At 44.5% G+C, this 21941-nt stretch overlaps 1 protein-coding gene across 1 annotated transcript in view; it reads right to left on the reverse strand.

The window, feature by feature from the left end:
* Window positions 1-21941, reverse strand: part of HHAT (hedgehog acyltransferase) — a 361616-nt gene that overhangs the window by 180550 nt on the left and 159125 nt on the right. Inside the window, exon 9 of the mRNA XM_068986339.1 lies at window positions 65-100. Within this exon, the coding sequence (XP_068842440.1) occupies window positions 65-100 (36 nt within the window). The remainder of the gene's footprint in view (window positions 1-64; window positions 101-21941) is intronic.

Raw genomic sequence — 21941 nt, forward strand, 5'->3', positions numbered from 1 at the left:
ATCTCAGTATTCCATAATAGACAGGCTATGCCAATGATATCTAAAATAAAAATTATTGGCTTACCTAACCAAGAAATCATGTAGTCCAACATCAAAATGCCTGTGGAAGGAAGACAAAGAGAAGCATATCAATAGGAGATAGTCACAGCAGTGGCAGAGCTGACGAAATAGCCATCACTTACATTTGCAGCATGGGGAACACACGGGTTCCTCCATGATAGTGATTCCCCGGGTATGTCCGCTGGGGCAGCCATGGCCTCAGGCTCTGGGAACTTGCTGAAAATGCAACTTCTCAGCCCACCCCCACACACCAACTGTGAAGTTCTGGGGATGAGGCCCAGCAATCAGATTTAGCGAGCCTGCCAGGTGATTCTAATGCAGAGTTGCTCACTGCTCTACCATAGGAAAACTGTCTCTACAAGGCTAACCTCCTCCTCTTAGAGTCCAAAAGAGTGGATTTCACCACTTAAAAAAAAAAAAAAAAGGGAGTCCTTTTATAATACTAGCTGTCTCATTTACTCAAAAATTAATGAAGTTATGGTTTAAAAACAGCAAACCACCCTGGCCAAAGGGAAGGACAGGGGTGGGGAATGGTCACCTCTAGGCCTCCATCTCCGCCCAGCTCGAGTCCCTGGAGCTTCTTCATAGGAGAGCACCACCCGGCCCCATCCAGGTCTGTTCTAGCAGGGAAGGGAGAACGCGTGTCCATGCCAGCCACTGTGCTTGGGCCTCACGCCAGCATCCAGCAGGCCCAGGGCGGTGGTGGACCCCTTCAGTAACAGCCTCCCCCGACACCACCAGACTCACTCAGTCCATCGCTGCTCTGCTCTCCCTAATGGCCATGCTTGCTCCCCCTAAACCTCCAACCACTTAGCTGGTGTCCTCTCTTACCTCCGGGTCTGGCTGTGAGTAAAATGACTGGTGGCCTCTGCCCACCAGGAAGTAATCGCTACTCCTAACACCTGATGGTGGTGGTGATGTCCCATCCACTAGACTGGCCTCCCAGGTTAGCAACCAGCCTGGGTCAATTCTGTCCCTAGAGAAAGAGCACTGGACACAAAAACTCACCCTAGAGAGGGGTCCAACTGCCCGGGCCCTGACTGTCCCCTTATCATCCGGGTCTACCCTAGCGCTGACCGTAAAACATCTCAGCTCACCCCCCTGACATATAATACTAAATACAATTTCTTGTGGGATACCTTTAAATGACAAGATGCTTTCCAGCATCTGTTTACAGATTATAGACACAGGGTAGGTGAGGAGAGAGAAACACAGCCAAAATATGAGTATTTCAGTTACTCTGTGACTCACCTGAAATATTTCTATAATTCAGAGAAAATCAAAGTCAAGATACCTAAATTCCATTTACTCATAAGTCTCTGAACAGAGCTCTAGAGGGGGATATACCTGCAGGGAGAGCTGATTTGTTTCAGCTGATTTTATATTGACCTGGATGAGATCAATTCCTATAATCATATTTAACACAGATTTAACAACAACAACCAAACAGAAATGCTCCCTCGTCTCAACCGAAACCAAGGCTACGTTGCTCAGCCATGTAAGTAAAATCTTGATATGACGGACAGTGATTGTAAATTTGCCAGAACTGCGATATAGGAGGTAGTAATTTCACTTTCGTGCATTGGAGAAAGAAGTGGCAACCCACTCCAGTGTTGTTGCCTAGAGAATCCAAGGGACGGGGGAGCCTCGTGGGCTGCCATCTATGCGGTTGCACAGAGTCAGACACAACTGAAGTGACTTAGCAGCAGCAGCAGTGTGTATGGGTTAAAACAAAGATTTTGTCTTTTCAATTACACCACCTACAGAAAGTAATGGACAGTGCTGCAGGCAGCAGAGGATGGAACAGACACAGAGGGAATCCCAGAGACCCCCAGAACAGAGGTGGGGGAGGGGAAGAAGCCCCGAAGGCATCATGAAAAACCTAATAATATTCACACGAATTATCCTTTATCTAGAAGGTGGCAACTACTGGGTTCATTACTCACAGACACATGTGGTTGTCAGGGAGGTAGGTACTGGCGTCTCTATTTCTGGTGAAGGAACTACAGAGGCTAAGTAACTGGCGCAAAGCTCACAGCTAGGACAGGATGAAGCTGGGAGTCAAACTGAGCCCTAAAAGCCTCAAGTTACTTGCTCCTCCCACTAAAATCACGAGCTCTCGCTGCCTCTCATGATTACTCATTGAAAATGGCCGTTGATTTGAAGTACCTGCTCCCTTTCCACCTCCACCTGATTTCAGTTTCTCCCAACGTGGCTGCCCGACCCCGAGTAAGCCCACCTGCCTTGCTCCCTTTAGCAATCCAGGCACTGTCTACCTGCTTGGGTCTTAGAGTCAGCCAGGCTCTGGAAAGCTATGGCAATGCTCCGGCCTCCAGCTTCCCTAGGGAGAACGGAGGTCCTTTACTCACAGGGATGGGCAAGGGATTGGCAACCCACTCCAATATTCTTGCCTGGAGAATCCCACGGACAGAGGAGTCTGGCAGGCTACAGTCCATGGTGTTTGGGGAGGTTATGAGAATTCAGTGATAGAACAGATGCAGAGCTGAGCACAGTGCCTGATGCATCAAGAGTACTCAATAAATAGTACTCTCCTTCCCTCCAATTTTTGAGAGTTGTTTTAATGGAAGCCCCATTCCCAATAAATCGGCAGACGTCAAATTAAAAAGGGACATAAAAGGAAACAGCAACCCCCTCCAGTACTCCTGCCTGGAGAATCCCATGGACAGAGGAGCCCAGCAGGCTACAGTCCATGGGGCTGCAAAGAGTTGGACATGACTGAAGCAACTTAGTATGCAGGCATAAGAAGCACTCTGTGTATTCCCTCTTTTAATCTTTACAACCACACTGCAAAAGAGGTTCCTATTTTATAAAACTGCCTGTCCTTATCCCCAGCCACCTAGCTGGCAAACTGTTGAGTCGAGACCTAGCTTAAAGCACCAGATGCCAAAGTGTGTGTTTTTTCCCTTCATGTATCCAGCCACTGACTCATTTAACAAATATTTACCTTCTGCCTAGAGTGTGCCAGGTGGGGGAAATTTAGTAATGCACGGCACGTAACCTCGCTTCAAGGAGAGCAGAGCCTCGTGAAGAGGTGGCAAAGTCAACAATGATTCAATACAGTGTGATCGACATCAAACACTGCCTCCCTCGGCGGATGGCAAACTCCGTAAGGGGAAGAACCCGAGGCAGCCACGAAGCAGATTCTCAACAAATAGCTGTTGGTGAATCGGAGACAAGCTGGCACCTGGGACCCTTTACTGCAGTGCTTGCACCTGGACAAACATCTCCTTGAGCAACAGAATACAAAGATTCTATAACAGATTAAAAATAAATGTGTGCATGGCCAGCTGGGACAGATTATGGAAAAGATACAAAAAGGCCAAAACCCAACTGTCCCTTCTGAGGTGCCTGGAGCAAAAGGAAGGGTCCTGTGCATGATCCCCTGCACAGAGCATCACGGGGGGCTGGGCAGACCACCCAAGCCACTCCTCCAGCCCGAACCAGGGATCCACCCCAACCCTCACTCCATTTAAGGGACCAGCTGGCCCCTCCTTGAGAGTAAGCAAGCGAACCTGTTACTTGTTTTCCTTCCATCATGTTGCAGCAGGAGTCGAAACAACACCCTTTCCGAATTTCTCATCTGGCCTCTTTTCAATTTCTACTCATTAGAGTCCAAGAATCCGGGTGGATAACAAATCAACCTGTGACTGACATGCTGTAATAAAACACCAACGCCGCTGTCTGCCCTGGTCCTTTGCACAGGACACTGCAGATAGGAGATGCTCAAAAGTAATTATTTAACACACCAAGTATAACCTGTAAATACATAAAATAAATACCCACGGATAGAAGTGGGGCTTCTCTCCTGAAATAAGATAGCTACCAAACTGTAGTACAATTATTCTGCTCTCCTTTGGAGAAAGTAATCTCTCACAGCCACCTCCTCACAATAAACCAAGATTTCTTTATGAGGGTACATAAGCAGTGATCCTGCGCATATTATTCTTGATTCTTTCTGGAAAGTAAAAACAGGAAATCTTCTATGTGTGTGTGTGTGTGTGTGTGTGTGATGTGGATATTCTTGTCGTCTGAACATCAATCAACAGCAGGAGCAGCTTGAGAGAGGAAAACGAATTGTGGAGCAAGCTACAATATCCTAGCAAGGCAGGGAGTTCCTCACTACAAGGTGAGTTCAAGCATGGACTCAAAGGGTGTGTAGAGGAGACTGAACCGTCATATAGAAAACCGGAATGAATGAACTTAAAGCTGCCACCTAGCCTCAGGCTTCTGACTCCTTCTTTCAGTCACTTTCAGGAAGCATCTCCAAATATTCAGTCACACCCATAGAAGCAACTCATGTCTGATAACCATCAGCGAATTAGACTGAGCCTGGGCTAATGCCTCCAGGAGGCAGTGATCAAGACCATCCCCAAGAAAAAGAAATCCAAAAAGGTAAAATCGTTGCCTGAGGAGGCCTTACAAATAGCTGTGAAAAGAAGAGAAGCAAAAGGCAAAGGAGAAAAGGAAAGATGTACCCATTTGAAAGCAGACTTTCAAACAATAGCAAGGAGAGATAAGAAAGCCTTCCTCGGTGATCAATGCAAAGAAATAGAGGAAAATAATAGAATGGGAAAGACTAGAGATCTCTTCAAGAAAATTAGAGATACCAAGGGAACATTGCATGCAAAGATGGGCTCGATAAAGGACAGAAATGGTATGGACCTAACAGAAGCAGAAGATATTAAGAAGAGGTGGCAAGAATAACAGAAGAACTGTACAAAAAAGGTCTTCACAACCCAGATAACCACGATGGTGTGATCACTAATCTAGAGCCAGACATCCTGGAATGTGAAGTCAAGTGGGCCTTAGAAAGCATCACTATAAACAAAGCTAGTGGAGGTGATGGAATTCCAGTTGAGCTATTTCAAATCCTAAAAGATGATGCTATAAAAGTGTTGCACTCAATACGCCAACAAATTTGGAAAACTCAGCAGTAGCCACAGGAATGGAAAAGGTCAGTTTTCATTCTAATCCCAAAGAAAGGCAATGCCAAAGAATGCTCAAACTACCACACAATTGTACTCATCTCACATGCTAGTGAAGTAATGCTCAAAATTCTCCAAGCCAGGCTTCAACAGTACGTGAACCATGAACTTCCAGATGTTTAAGCTGGATTTAGAAAAGGCAAAGGAACCAGAGATCAAATTGCCAACATCTGTGGATCATCAAAAAAGCAAGAGTTCCAGAAAAATATCTATTTCTGCTTTATTGACTACACCAAAGCCTCTGACTGTGTGGATCACAACAAACTGTGGAAAATTCTTAAAGACAAGGGAATACCAAACCATCTGACCTGACTTTTGAGAAATCTGTATGCAGGTCAGGAAGCAACAGTTAGAACTGGACATGGAACAACAGACTGTTTCAAATCAGGAAAGAGTGCATCAAGGCTGTATATTGTCACCCTGCTTATTTAACTTATATGCAGAGTACATCATGAGAAACACTGGGCTGGATAAAGCACAAGCTGGAATCAAGATTGCCAGGAGAAATATCAATAACCTCAGATATGCAGATGACACCACCCTTATGGCAGAAAGTGAAGAACTAAAGAGCCTCTTAATGAAAGTGAAAGAGGAGAGTGAAAAGTTGGCTTAAAACTCAACATTCAGAAAACGAAGATCATGGCATCTGGTCCCATCACTTCATGGCAAATAGATGGGGAAACAATAGAAACAGTGAGAGTCTTTATTTTCTTGGGCTCCAAAATCACTGCAGATGGTGACTGCGGCCATGAAATAAAAACACACTTGCTCCTTGGAAGGAAAGTTATGACCAACCTAGACAGCATATTAAAAAGTAGAGACATTACTTTGCTGACAAAGGTCCATCTAGTCAAAGCTATGTTGTTTCAGTAGTCAAGTACAGATGTGAGAGTTGGACCATTAAGAAGGATGAGCACCAAAGAATTGATGCTTTTGAACTGTGGTGTTGGAGAAGACTCCTGAGAGTCCCTTGGACTGCAAGGAGATCCAACCAGTCAATCCTAAAGGAAATCAACCCTGAATATTCACTGGAAGGACTAATGCTAAAGCTGAAACCCCACTACTTTGGCCACCTGATGTGAAGAGCTGACTCACTGGAAAAGACCGTGATGCTGGGAAAGACTGAAGTCTAAAGAAGAAGGGGGCAGCAGAGGATGAGATGGTCAGAGAACATCACTGACTCAATGGACATGAATGTGAGCAAACTCCGGGAGACAGTGAAGGACAGAGGAGCCTGGCACGGTGCAGTCAGACCCAACTTAGCAACTGAACACAGCAACAACAACCTGCCAGAGTGGTGGTGCCCTCACGCCTACTCACAGAGCACCCATTCTGAGAAAGGAGGCGTCGGGCCTTCACAGCATGTCCGTGGCAGAACTCGGGCCAGAGCCCACAGTTAGATCCAGAATCGATTCTACTCTGACAGGCTGTCTGCCTTTCAGAGGCCTGGTCCTTCCTCCCAGGCTGATCCTGGCTGTTTAGGAGCTAGGAATAAAAAACAAACAAACAAAAAAGTAGTAAACTGTGGCCAGAAGCTGCAAATGTCCTATAATCAGTGAGATATGTTTTAGAATCTCTGTTGTCGTGGCCAGTTAGCATGACACAGGCGGGCAGTATTTGGTGAGGTACCATGTTCAGATCTCAGTCCTTCCCTTGTCTTCTTCAATGTACAACCCTTATGGTTTTTCACCTCCAGACTTGTTTATCCCCTAAATGGACTGCCAAAGTATAACTGTCACATTCCTATCTGGGAAGTCTGAAGACTGATGTAGAAAGTTGGAGGTAAACATTGAATCAAATCACCAGGAGAATAAAGTTTATATGCTCAAGAAGCCCTGGTTAGTTCTGGCTGGGCTATCTAATTTAATGTCAAAGAGTGGAAAAGGCCTTAAAGTTTATCTGCTCTAACCTTCTCACTTGACAGATTAGGCAAGAGAGGATAAGGAAGATGAAATAATTTGAACCGCAACTATACAGCTAGCAGCAAAGCTGAGTCTAACAGTCCAGATCTCCTGGAGACCCAGTTCTTTATTCAAATGTCACAATATTGCCTTCCTCTCAGCCTCAATCAATGTCTTTATTTTCTGAGAATGCCCAAGACACAATACTTAGAACTGGCTTCTTGCTGACATCATAGAATAACTGGCATCAGGTCATGCCATCTCCCCTGCCATCTGTACAAGCCATGTATACAGTCTGCAGCATGCCATTCCCTGACTTTCTCATGCTTTTCCATAGTCTGGTCCCGTCTGGATCTAGCCTGCCTATCAATCTGAGATTCAGAGCCTGCACAGTCAAGAATAAAAAGTGTTGCAGGGAAAACAGCAAAAAGTAAAAGTGAACTTAGGCCAGTCAGACCCCAGTTGGCGGCCAAAACATATTTGCGGAAATACAGTTTGATGGAAAGTTAGGACATGAGAACTGTAGTCCTGGGAGGACATACTCTCCAAAACCAACAGAGTGAAAGCTGCTGCTGGGTTTTCACACGACAGTTCTTCCCTGCATCAGACCCGTGTGTTCACCACCAGATTATCAGGGAGCAAATTCTGGGGAAATAGCCCCAAAGCCTGGAGATCTGGACATGTCACACTGGTGGAGAAAGACAGAGAGAAGGCACAGCGCCAGGCCTAGATGGCTCAGGAGTGAAGACCTTTCCTAAACTAGAGTAGAAACCATAGCCCACTAGATGCGCAACTAGAAACCAAGGTGTGAACTCTAATTCTCCCACTTAGTCGTATTTGATCTTGGGCAAAAAAATAAATCATCCTTGCTGGTCTCTGTTTCCTTCCCTATGGCATGGGGATCCAAAAAGGAACAAACCTAGCACGGTTACAAGTGGTTCACAGACATTCTACAAACGTTCAAGATTATTTTCTCTCCTCCTCCGACTTTATTCTGTTCCTAAAAAGTCTTCCCTGAACTGCATTAATGCTATAGTCATTCATTTATCCTACAAATATGTACAGAGCCCCTTCCAAATGTCATGAACTGCAACAGATGCTTAGGATACAACAGTGAACAAGAAAGCTAAGTTCCTACCCCAGTGTACATACCAGAAGCAGGTCCTTTATCCAATGTGTGACTTGAAAATATTTTCTCACAGTCTGTAGCTTGTCTTTTTATTTTCTTAAAATTGTCTTCTAAAGCACAGAAGTTTTGAGTTCTTCAAGGTCCAGCTTATCAGTGTTTCTTTTATGGACCACGCTTTCAGTGTTAGTCTCTAAGATATCTGAAAGTTAACTTTCGCACATGGCATGAGGTAGGGGTCTAAGCTCATCTTGCTTGTCATGTCTTCACGTAAAAATACCCACGAGACATATTTGCTAACATGAAGGTCCTCGGCAGCTTGGACCAGTGCAGTCTCACTAAGTGACTGAAGTGGAAGTCAAGCCAGAGAGAAGACTGAATGGGAAGGCGAGGAAGCAGGGACAGTGGGTACGAATAACTCCAATGCTGTATACATGGTGTGGTCCTGAAGGAGAGGAGGGAGGAGAGTAGCTTTAGAAGGGTGAGACAAATGAGGTGGTTTTGTTTGTTCATCCAGGGGTAAATTTTCCACTGTGACAGGTGATGTGTGCAGAAGCCTGCAGAGTAGTAGACGGAGGCCTTATACCAGAGTATGAGACAAAGTCATCCGCTGGGGAAAAAATGGGTAAGATTTATGTGGTAGACGTTTGCTGCTTCTGTTTGCTTGCCTGTTTGAGGGGAGGTCTGACATCCTTCTGGGGACTTACCTCTCACCCACTGTGTCCAGTGCTAGTGAGATAGTCAGTCCCTGTTCCCGCTTTCCTGAGAAGGATAAGAAGGACACCCAGACTAAGCCAGTAGGATTCCTATTTTCAGGATTATATTTCAAATGTAGGTAGCAAGAAAGAAAGAAGAATTGCGGCTGATTCACCCCAGATGGTGCTCTCTGATATGTCCATAACACTTTTTTGATGTGGCTATAACAAATTCTGTCAAAAAAGCAAATATCTGCTGTTTTGTTCTATTCTATTTTTTGCACACAAGTCCTTGTCTATTAAAATAATCATAAATAATAATGTCTCAATAGAGCTTTACATTTACAAAGCACTGTCTGACAATTCTTAACAAACTGCAAGGAAGGTAGAGCTTGAATATTAGGCCCATTTTCTAGCTAAGGAAGCCAACACAGGGTGTCTAACAGGACCTATGCCACAGGTTCAATAAATGCGTGAATGAATAAACAAACACAAGAATGAAGATTAAAAGACTTGCTTACAATTAAGCAAGGATGTTCCTAAAATTTCAACTTGAACTCACATCTCATTAAAAATTCAGGGCTTTTTAAGTGACATATATTGTAAATCAATATGAGATACGCCTATCGAAAGATTATGTTTGTAATTTCTACACTAGGACAATTTTTTTTATTCTTAACAAAAATACAATTTAGGCTTTGGGAACCTGAAACACAGTGATGTGTGAGTGCTTTAATAGCGGATATTAGTTATGAGGTAGGACTATGGAAGAGGGAGTCCCCTCGCATTAATAAAGTTAAAGCACCTACTGATGGGATGCACAGGGTCTTGTGGAAAAAAAAAAAAAGAAGAAGAAGAAGAACCCAAAACAAACACAGTGTCTAGCAGCTCAGGAAAGAAGTATTTACATTATGACAGCAGGGGAGGCATGCAGGAAGGGCTTCCCAGAGGAGGTAATATTCTAGCTGGGATAAATAGCAATTGGCTAGTAGGGGGTGGGAAGTGCTCTCTAGGGAGCATGTCAATTCCAAAGTACTTAGACTCCTCTCCCTGGAAGCCAGTTGCTAGAACCCTCACAGAATATCACTATGGATTGGAATCTAAAATATTGCTGAGTAAGAAGACAGCTGGCTCCAGAGCCACTGGAGATGATGATAAATGTACTCTTCTTTCTGCAAGGCAGCATGTGCAGTGATGATGGCCAGAATGCAACCAGAAGCAACAAGATTAAGGAGAGAAATCATATCCCTGATGGAATATCCCTGCTGATACAGCTCAACTGATCTTTCTGCCCAGGCTGCCCCTGAACACAACTACTGAATTATCTCCAAAAAGAGAATGAGAACCTCTGACCTTTGCCTTTTATTCCCCATTAGGAAAGATTATACAGAGACAGGGGCCTCAGCTTCTAATCTGTAAAGTAAACTGGACCCAAGATACTCAGTGTTTTAGGAACCTCGATAAAGCAGCTCAGGCCTCAAAAGGTTGGGATTGGGAACTATACAATTTAAAAAGTCAATACTTATCCTCTAAATGCCACCAAAACACAGGAATTTAACACAGAGCAGATGTTAACACAGTCTTAAAAGCTGAAAAGTCTTCTCTGTACATGTACATGTACATCTGACTGAAATCTTCCACCGCACAGCATTTCTCTTGTGGCTACAACGTGACAATGAGTGATTACTCATGCCTCGTGCTTGCTGAAGCTGTTCATTATGGCTTGAAAAACTGCATCACATGATTGTCAAGGATCTAGTTTCACTCCCTGGGACAGTCACCCATTTGGTTCTGCCACTCCTAGTAATCTAAGGCCAATAGGTCTGAAAAGAAATAAGACCCAAGTGTGTTTAGTGGGGTGAGGGACACAGGTTCTTCTTTATACCAAAACAGCAGATTCATTATCATAATTTGAATTTCAAAGAAACTGGTCACTATACCTAAAAATGATGTTTGATAAATAAATTTGATATTAGTGTCATTCTCACTAATTTGTATCCTTTCCCTCTTCAGCCTTATTTTCATACTAATTACATATGGGAACTTGGCTGAGAATGCCCCTTTGGCATTTATTTCCTCCTCGACTGTCCAAAATAAAAGCAGAAGTTCAGGGTTTTAAAACAATGGGTCCCCAAGTCTTTGTGGCCTCTCTCAGGTTATTGACATAGCCTCTCCTTAGGCATCTCTTTTACCTACATGGCTCCAACTAATCAAAGAGAGCATGGCTATTTTTCCTTCCGCAACTTTCTAACAAATTCTCTTCATTGAAATTCAGAAGGAAAACAAAGAGGCTACATAGCAGTATCTGTCAAAGGGAAGCCAGCAGACAGACGCAGGTGTAGGGGGTGCTGTGTAGGGAGTGGGGAGCGGAGCGCAGACACGCACCGACGAGGAGGGCGCGTTGCAGGGCTGCATCACGGTCCAAGGCTCGAGGCTTGAAGCAGCAGGACACAGATGTCTCACCCAAACCAGACAGGACATACTGCCTGGGGCTGACCAGCCTGCAGAGCCAACAAGAAAAGTCAAGAGACAGCAAGGCAGAGCGCCAATGCACACCAAAGCTCTGGACTTTCCATAGACCATCGTGCAAACATTTGCTTTTGCTTCCCAAAGTTATAGTGCCAACGCCAGGTCCATGGGCCAAACCTATAGCAACTTCATTGGCGGTCCTTTGTTTAGTGTTCTGGATGTAACCAAGCAGGACCCTATGGAAGCTTCCAGGGACAGAGCCCCCCCTGCCTCATATCCTCTCCTTTAGTTCCTCTCTGAAGCACCTAGGTAACTATACTCGGTGCACATTTCCTAAGCTGTTTTACAGACATGGAAAAGCCCCACCAAATGGAAACTAAATACTTGATGACCATGAGCATATAGCCTCCAGGTCTACTGGAGCCTCAAGATTGATCATGTTATTAACCCCTGTGACACTGCCCTGTTACCTCACCATTAACCAATCAGAGAATTGTGCAGGAGCTGATCACAGGACCTAGAACTCCCCTACCCTCAGCTGGCCTCTAAAAATGCTTTGCTAGGGACTTCCCTAGTAGCTCAGTGATAAAGAATCCAACTGCCAACGCAGGAGACATGGCTTCAGTCCCAGGTCAGGAAAGATCCCACATGCCGGAGAGCAACCAAGCCTGTGCGCCACAACTACTGAGCCTGTGCTCTAGGCCCCGGGAACCCCAACTGCTCACGCCCGAGTGCACCCCGCTAGAGTGCTCAGCAGCAAGAGAAGTGAAGTGAAGTCGCTCAGTCGTGTCCGACTCTTTGCGACCCCATGGACTGTAGCCTACCAGGCTCCTCAGTCCAAGGAATTTTCCAGGCAAGAGTACTGGAGTGGGTTGCCATTTCCTTCTCCACGGGATCTTCCCGACCCAGGGAGCGAAGCTGGGTCTCCCGCATTGTGGGCAGACGCTCTGGCATCAAACCCGGGTCTCCAGCAACAAGAGAAGCCACAGCAATGAGAAGCCTGCACACCGCTTCTAGAGAGTAGCCCTCGATCTCTGCAACCAGAGAAAGTCCACACAGCCACAAAGACCCAGCTCAGCCAAAAGTGAATAAATAAATAAGCTTTAAAAACCGAATTGGATTTTTTAAAAAATGCTTTGCTGAAACTCTTTGCAGAGTCGGGACTTTCTGAGCACCGGCTTTCTGGGACTCCTTGTCGGCCCCTTGTAATAAACACTGCACTTTCCTTCACCACAACCCAGCATAGGTAGACTGGCTTTACAGCACATGCGTGAGAGGAGCCAAGGTTGGCTCGGTAACATAGAGAGGAAGGCACTTCACAGAGCTGACTGATGCTGCTGCCCAGTCTACAAGGACTCTGGCCTTCAGGGGTACACACAGAGATCTCTGAACCTCAAGAGATCTCCAGTTCTCTAGCTCAGCAGTCCTCAACCAGCTCCTTCATGCCATCAGTGGGCCACATCTCCTGTTATGAAAATTAAGTCCTCCGCCCATTGGCTGTTACTGAAAATGACATAGGCTTCTAAGGGGGAAAGAAGGATCTTACTTCAAGAAACAGCAATGAGGGATTTTCCCGGTGATCCAGGGGTTGGGGATCTGCCTGTCAATGCAGGGGAGGCGGGTTCAACCCCTGATTGAAGATCCCACATGCCATGGGGGCAACTAAACCCACACACCACAGCTAGGGACCCTGAGAGCTGCAAGTACAGAGCCCAGGCCCTCTGGAGCCCGTACGCTGAAATTACAGAGAAGCCTACCCTACAAGGAAGATTTCGCGCACCACAGCTGAGACCTAGCGTAGTCAAAAATCAAGAAATAAACACTTTTTAAAAGAAACAGAGGCGGTATTATAAATAGTCTTCAACACTTTTAAGGTCACATATTTCAAGGAAAGTTAAATTTTACTACACTTAACAGGATCACTGAGAACAAGCAGCATCGTGTATATTACCACCACAAACCTGGTTTTTCTGAACAGAAACCCATTCAAGAGAATAACAAATTGAACTTCTTCCTCTCTTCAACAAGCCTGTGTCTAGTCCCCACCTTGGGCCAATGACTGGCAGGTGCTGGGGAGCGTGTCCACTTATGAGAGTTTACAGCTTAGGGAGGCAACTGATACATAGAAAATCACAGTAAACCCAAGATGCTAGGGGAGTTTTAAGAACTAAGGGGCCTCTGTCCCTGGGAGCCTGCTGACAATAACAGTCCTCATGTGACCCTCCCCTGTGACTGGTGATGGAGAGAAGCCCTCAGCCAGGTGATCTCAACAAGTCAGAAGAGACCGGAGGCTGCAGGGCTGAAAAGCAGCATGAGCATTTCAAAGCACACAGAGCAGAGAACAAACCAGGAGGCTTCTTGCAAAATAGCCACTTTCCAGTTAATTGACAGCACTCCCTTTGCCCCCTAAGAAGCAACTCCATCGTGAAACCCCCACAGTTTTAGTTGAAGCCAGTGGCCATATGTTTTTACTTAGTGCTGTGCGTCCACTGGTCTCTGAACTGTTTACCTAGAGACTTCCTAGCCTGCTTACAGTCTATTAGTGCTTCAAAGATTGTTCTTTGTCAGTCACTTAACGCTATTTTTTTTTAATCAGTCAAGAAAGCTAAAACAGATTTGCTTTTCAAAGCAGGCTACATTATAAGTCATAGCTACAATTATTCCATAAGAGTCCTTTAAATCAGGCACATTGTTATGTATGTAATAAGCCTTCTTCGCAAAGCAAAAGTTTAGGTATAAACTTCTCTCTTTAGCTACAAGTAAACCCCTTTGCCAACAAAGGTCCATCTAGTCAAAACCATGGTTTTTCCAGTAGTCATGTATGGATGTGAGAGTTGGACTGTGAAGAAAGCTGAGCACTGAAGAACTGATGCTTTTGAACTGTGGTGTTGGAGAAGACTCTTGAGAGTCCCTTGGACTGCAAGGAGATCCAACCAATCCATCCTAAAGGAAATCAGTCCTGGGTGTTCATTGGAAGGACTGATGCTGAAACTGAAACTCTAATACTTTGGCCATCTGATGTGAAGAACTAACTCATTTGAAAAGACCCTAATGCTGGGAAAGACTGAAGGTGGGAGGAGAAGGGGATGACAGAGGATGAGATGGTTGTATGGCATCACCAAGTCAATGGACATGAGTTTGAGTAAACTCCAGGAGTTAGTGATGGATGGGAGGCCTGGTGTGCTGCAGTCCATGGGGTCCCAGAGTCAGACATGACTGAGTGACTGAACTGACTGAACTGAGCTGAAACCCCTTTATCTACATGTAAAATTTCCTACAACCTCATAATTCAAACCACACTCACAGGCCAATAACTAAACAGAAAAAAAAAAAAAGCAGAAAATATAATTACTATCACAAACCCAGCTATCATATTCTACAAGATACATGAAACAAGTCACACAGCTGGCATAAAATATGGCCACAGATTTGAAGTGAGAGCCATAAACAGCCCAGGTGCTGGCAGATGACCAGATGGGTAAATGACACAGCACTACAGGAATCTGACAGGGGGGCTAGGAAAGGACACAAGACTCACACACAGGCTCATTTTGGTTAAAGATGAATAGTCCATTTAGACTTTATTTGTATTGTTTCATTGTTAAAAAAAAACAGTCACTGGTTCATGATCAAAGTCACTAGTAACTAACCATGGGTATAAAATAGTATCAAAAGCAGAGCTTCTTAAATGGGCTTCTGCCAGCTAACATATGCCTCTGTTCAACGGCACACAGTATGAGACACCGCAGGGCAGTGTTTCTTAAAATTTTTTTCACGTGATCCACATTAAGAAATAAGTTTTATATCTCAAGCCAGTATTCACAAATACACAGAGAGGTTGTGGTAGCCCTCTCCAACATGGGCCTCAATGGTCTTTGCCTCCTGGCTATCACAGCCTTGTGTAGACCCCACTGTGCCAGGACTGGTCTGTGTGACTAGGAGAATAGAAGAGAATCATGGTGGAAGTAATGAGAGAACTGTAGCTTCTGTCTGGGGGATGTTCTCTTGTTCTCTCACTCAGATCATGTGGTCTGGTGGAAGCCAGCTATGAGTGGCCTGAAGAAAAGACCCACCTGACCAGGAACAGAGCCTCCAGCCAACGCATTCAAGAGCGAGCTTGGAAATGGTCCCTCCAAACTAGTCAAGTCTCTGACCGAAGACCTAGAGGACAGCTTGCCTTCAGCCTGAGTCAAACCATCAACTCGGCAGTCGCCGACTCTCAGAAATAATAAATGCTTGTTACTTTAAACTGCTAACTTTTGGGACAATCTGGAATAGATAATGACTACAGATATGTAACAGAAACAGAGTTTCGAGAAATCTGACTTACCTTTACTCTGAGCAATTCATAGTGATATTCTCTATTCTATTTTTCAAAACACTGTCTTCAACCTACTAAAATGATTATAACCTGCCCAAAGGTCATAACCTGAGTGATTCATGACACATTAACAATATACCAAATATGTGGAATCTCATAAATACACATATACTCATAAATACACATATATATGCATGTATGTGTGTATATGGATACATACAAAATAGATGAGAGAGGAAGCATGTGCTAGAAAACATATTGATATCCATTACTTCAACAGATTCTCACAATAACTCTGATAGTAAGACCAGAATTAAAATCCCCACTTTCCAGATGAACTACAAATGTTGCTAAAATAAAAAAAAGTTATTTAAATTGCCTAAAATCTAAGTACTAAGAACAGCAGAACTGAGCACAATACCCAGGGCATTCTGATTCTTGGTTATTTCCCCAGATGTAATCCATTACATACACTTTCTAATCTATTTGTACTTATGAAAGAAAGTGAAAGTGAAAGTCACTCAGTCATGTCTGGCTCGTTACGACCCTATTGACTATACAGTCCATGGAATTCTCCAGGCCAGAATACTAGAGTGGGTAGCCTTTCCCTTCTCAGGGGATCTTGCCAACCCAGGGATCGAACCCAGGTCTCCTGCATTGCAGGCAGATTCTTTACCAGCTGAGCCACCAGGGAAGCCCAAGAATACTGGAGTGAGTAGCCTGTCCCTTCCCCAGCGGATCTTCCCAACCCAGGAATCGAACCAGGATCTCCTGAACTGCAGTGGGATTCTTTACCAGCTGAGCTATCAGGGAAGTATATATAGTTGTACTCATAGGAATTGGGGGCAGGAGGAGAAGGGGACGACAGAGGATGAGATGGCTGGATGGAATCACTGACTCGATGGACGTGAGTCTGAGTGAACTCTGGGAGTTGGTGATGGACAGGGAGGCCTGGCATGCTGCGATTCATGGGGTCGCAAAGAGTCGGACATGACTGAGCGACTGAACTGAACTGAAACATATGTTTATATGAAGCATTTATTACATACTCAACTGTTATATATGATGCATGCTAATATTAAATTTGTAATCTATTATATAATTATCTTCCCTGACCTTCATTTAGTCACTCCTCATAACCCACTGGCTGCTACTTCTCAGGTGGCTTTGCCAACTCCAACCTGACAGATGAGAGAGCTCGAGCTCACCAGTCCTTGGTCCTCGTCTCTCCGCTATATATTCATTCTCTTGGCAATCTCACAATCCTATATCCAATTTTTTTCCCTATATCCAAATTTTAAATGCTACCTATATGCTAGAAACTCCCAAATTGGTATTTCCAACCAAAACCTCTTTCCTACATCCCAGACCTATATATCTCCTTCCTTTTTTAACATCTCTACTTGGATGTCTGAAGGAAGTGTGAAACTTAACATATCCAAAACTAAACTCTTGATCTTCCCCTTGCATCTTCTCCTCCCTTAGACGTCCCCATCTCGACTAATTGTAACTCTATCCTTCTAGATGCCACTGCCACAATCGTTGCAGTCATCCTTGACCCTCTAATCCCCATATCCAATCCATCAGGAAATCCCGTTAGCTCTACTTTCTAAATTATATTCAGAATTTGAAAAGGTTTCACCTCTATTTCATTAATAGCCTTCTAATGGGCTCCCTTTGCTCTCCTAAAGGCCATTATCAAGAGTACAGTTGGAATGATCTCTTAAAAATGCAGGACACTTCTCTCCTCTACTTAAACCCAACAATGGCTTCCCATCTTACTCAGAAGAGCAGCCAAGGTCTTCACTATGGCCCATAAGCCCTGCATGTACTGGATACAGGCAAGGTAGTATCAGAGAAGCACCTTAAGATTTGGGGAGTTTACTTAACAGTGAGCTCAATAATCATCAAAGTTGGGAAGCAAAGAATAATAACAATGCTAGCATTTGTCCACTTTAATAGAAGAACAGAAGAACGGATAATGCATCTTTGTGCTCACTAGACCACACCAGGAACGTCACCCTCAATTTCAAATGCTTATTTTAAAGAAAGATTGATGACAGAGGAGCATATTTAGAGGGTAACAGCCAGGATGAGAGGATGGAAGACACAGCAAACCAGCTAAGTTTACTACAGATTAGTAACGGCTTAGAAAACATGATGGAGTGAGTCCATCTGCAGGTGAATTTTAACTATAACTAAATGGGCTGCTTCCTGACCTGCATATAGGTTTCTCAAGAGGCAGGTCAGGTGGTCTGGTATTCCCATCTCTTTCAGAATTTTCCACAGTTTATTGTGACCCAAACAGTCAAAGGCTTTGGTGTAGTCAATAAAGCAGAAATAGATGTTTTTCTGGAATTCTCTGGCTTTTTTGATGATCCAGCATCTGGATGTTGGCTATTTGATCTCTGGTTCCTCTGCCTTTTCGAAAACCAGCTTGAACGTCTGGAAGTTCATGGTTCACGTATTGCTGAAGCCTGGCTTGGAGAATTTTGAGCATTACTTTTCTAGTGTGTGAGATGAGTGCAGTTGTACGATAATTTGAGCATTCTTTGGCATTGCCCTTCTTTGAGATTGGAATGAAAACTGACCTTTTCCAGTCCTGTGGCCACTGTTGAGTTTTCCAAATGGGCTGGCATATTGAGTGCAGCACTTTCACAGCATCATCTTTCAGGATTTGAAATAGCTCAACTGGAATTCCATCACCTCCACTAGCTTTGTTTGTAGTGATGCTTTCTAAGGCCCACCTGACTTCACATTCCAGGATGTCTGGCTCTAGATGAGTGATCACACCGCCGTGATTATCCGGGTTGTGAAGATCTTTTTTGTACAGTTATTCTGTGTATTCTTGCCACCTCTTCTTAATATCTTCTGCTTCTGTTAGGTCCATACCACGTCTGTCCTTTATCGAGCCCATCTTTGCATGAAATGTTCCCTTGGTATCTCTAATTTTCTGGAAGAGATCTCTAGTCTTTCCCATTCTGTTGTTTTGCTCTATTTCTTTACACTGATCGCTGAGGAAGGCTTTCTTATCTCTCCTTGCTATTCTTTGGAACTCTGCATTAGATGCTTATATCTTTCCTTTTCTCCTTTACTTTCGGCTTCTCTTCTTTTCACAGCTATTTGTAAGGCCTCCCCAGACAGCCATTTTGCTTTTTTGCATTTCTTTCCATGGGAATGGTCTTGATCCCTGTTTCCTGTCATGAACCTCATTCCATAGTTCATCAGGCACTCTGTCTGTCAGATCTAGTCCCTTAAATCTATTTCTCCCTTCCACTGTATAATCATAAGGGATTTGATTTAGGTTATACCTGAATGGTCTACTGGTTTTCCCTAGGTTCTTCAATTTCAGTCTGAATTTGGCAATAAGGAGTTCATGATCTGAGCCACAGTCAGCTCCAGGTCTTGTTTTTGCTGACTGTATAGAGCTTCTCCATCTTTGGCTGCAAAGAATATAATCAATCTGATTTCAGTGTTGACCCTCTGGTGATGTCCATGTGTTGAGTCTTCTCTTGTGTTGTTGGAAGAGGGTGTTTGCTATGACCAGTGAAATCTCTTGGCAAAACTCTATTAGCCTTTGCCCTGCTTCATTCCGTATTTCAAGGCCTGTTACTCCAGGTGTTTCTTGACTTCCTGCTTTTGCATTCCAGTCCCCTATAATGAAAAGGACATCTTTTTTGGGTGTTAGTTCTAAAAGGTCTTGTAGGTCTTCATAAAACCGTTCAACTTCAGCTTCTTCAGTGTTATTGGTTGGGGCATAGGCTTGGATTACTGTAGTATTGAATGGTTTGCCTTGGAAACAAACAGATATCATTCTGTCATTTTTGAGATTGCATACAAGTACTGCATTTCGGACTCTTTTGTTGACCATGATGGCTACTCCATTTCTTCTAAGGGATTCCTGCCCACAGTAGTAGATATAATGGTCATCTGAGTTAAATTCACCCATTCCAGTCCAATTTAGTTCACTGATTCCTACCATGTCGACGTTCACTGTTGCCATCTCCTGTTAGACTCCTTCCAATTTGCCTTGATTCATGGACCTAACATTCAGGAAGCAACAGTTAGAACTGGACATGGAACAACAGACTGATTCCAAATAGGAAAAGGAGTACCTCAAGGCTGTATATTGTCACCCTGCTTATTTAACTTCTATGCAGAGTACATCATGAGAAACGCTGAGCTGGAAGAAACACAAGCTGGAATCAAGATTGCCAGGAGAAATATCAATAACCTCAGATTTGCAGATGACACCACCCTTATGGCAGACAGTGAAGAGGAACTAAAAAGCCTCTTGATGAAAGTGAAAGAGGAGAGTGGAAAAGTTGGCTTAAAGCTCAACATTCAGAAAACGAAGATCATGGCATCTGGTCCCATCACTTCATGGGAAATAGATGGGGAAACAGTGGAAACAGTGGAAACAGTGTCAGACTTCATTTTTCTGGGCTCCAAAATCACTGCAGATGGTGATTGCAGCCATGAAATTAAAAGACGCTTACTCCTTGGAAGAAAAGTTATGACCAACCTAGATAGCATATTCAAAAGCAGAGACATTACTTTGCCAACAAAGGTCCATCTAGTCAAAGCTATGGTTTTCCCAGTGGTCATGTATGGATGTGAGAGTTGGACTGTGAAGAAAGCTGAGTGCTTAAGAATTGATGTTTTTGAAGTGTGGTGTTGGAGAAGACTCTTGAGAGTCCCTTGGACTGCAAGGAGATCCAACCAGTCCATTCTAAAGGAGATTAGTCCTGGGTGTTCATTGGAAGGACTCATACTAAAGCTGAAACTCCAAAACTTTGGCCACCTCATGCGAAGAGTTGACTCATTGGAAAAGACTCTGATGCTGGGAGGGATTGGGGGCAGGAGGAGAAGGGGACGATAGAGGATGAGATGGCTGGGTGGCATTACTGACTCGATGGACATGAGTTTAAGTAAACCCTGGGAGTTGGTAATGGACAGGGAGGCCTGGCGTGCTGCAATTCATGGGGTCGCAAAGACTCGGACACGACTGAGCGACTGAACTGAATTGAACTGAAAGGGGCTGCCCTGGGAAATTTCCTATCATATCACCAGATCAGATTTCACTGGTAACCTCCACTCAACCATCCAGCCAGCCGTCCTTTATGAGCACAGTGTTCAGACAGTGAGTATGCAGACGTGAGCAAGACAAATTCCTCTTTCACAAAGATAAGAGCAGTAAGACTTCACTGTGAACAGGCCCTCACTGTATTATGTGATAAATGGTGTGTTTAAAGGAAAACCTGGAGCAGTGGAGTCAAGAAGATGCAAGCAGTATCCAGGTGGGCTGATCAGAGTAAAGCAGCCGAGCTTTGGAGGTTGAAGAGTTAGCCAGAGGATGTAGTAGATGAACGCAGAGGATGGAGATAAATGTGTACGAGAGTGTGTGTATGGCAACATTCCAGAAAAACAAAGCAGCTTACAGAATCAAGAGACCGAAGGAAATATGTCCCAGTAGGTGAATGGAGGTGGGGAAGGAATCTGCTTCCTTGGTACAAACGAGGGGCACAGGCAAACTGAGAATAGAATATAAACAGACATCATGATAGAGTTTATTGTGTGTTCGGCATGTGTTAGAACTAATTTAGTCTTCACTATGGCCCTGAAACTCCAGTACTTTGGCCACCTCATGCGAAGAGTTGACTCACTGGAAAAGACTCTGATGCTGGGAGGGATAGGGGACAGGAGGAGAAGGGGACGACAGAGGATGAGATGGCTGGATGGCATCACTGACTCGATGGATGTGAGTCTGAGTGAACTCCAGGAGTTGGTGATGGACAGGGAGGCCTGGCGTGCTGCGATTCATGGGGTTGCAAAGAGTCGGACACAACTGAGAGACTGAACTGAACTGATAGCCCCGAAGGATTCTATTATTACTGTCTTCTCCATTTTACAGTGGAGGCAGTAGAAGCCCCAGGAGACAAACAGCTGGCCTGAGGGGTCTCAGCTGGGAAGCAACAGAGGCAAATCCTAGGCCAGGAGGCTCCAGAGCCCACAGCAGTAACCTCACCTTTACTCCGCCTCTCAAGAAGCCTGCACATCAGAGGAGTCTGCGGTTGATCCTAAGGGCCTGCGGCAGCCATTAAACATGGTTAAGCAAAGGAATGAGAGACCAGCGATTCCCTTTCTACGAGGATCCCACCCTGGCCTCCGTGAGGGGACAGAGGCGGTGTGGAGGCCAGTTCTGAGGGCCGGTGGTGGTCCTGCTGAGAACGGCCTGAGTGGCCTGGGCCAGGCTTGGCAGCACATAAAGAAAACACCCTCTTCCATCGCTTCCCACTGCCAACCAAGGGCTTCATTTAACCTCATAAAAAACTGGTGTCTTTGGGCAGGTTACATGAGATG

Source organism: Capricornis sumatraensis, chromosome 14 (genome assembly GCF_032405125.1).
Source record: "Capricornis sumatraensis isolate serow.1 chromosome 14, serow.2, whole genome shotgun sequence".
NCBI classification, from domain to species: Eukaryota; Metazoa; Chordata; class Mammalia; order Artiodactyla; family Bovidae; genus Capricornis; species Capricornis sumatraensis.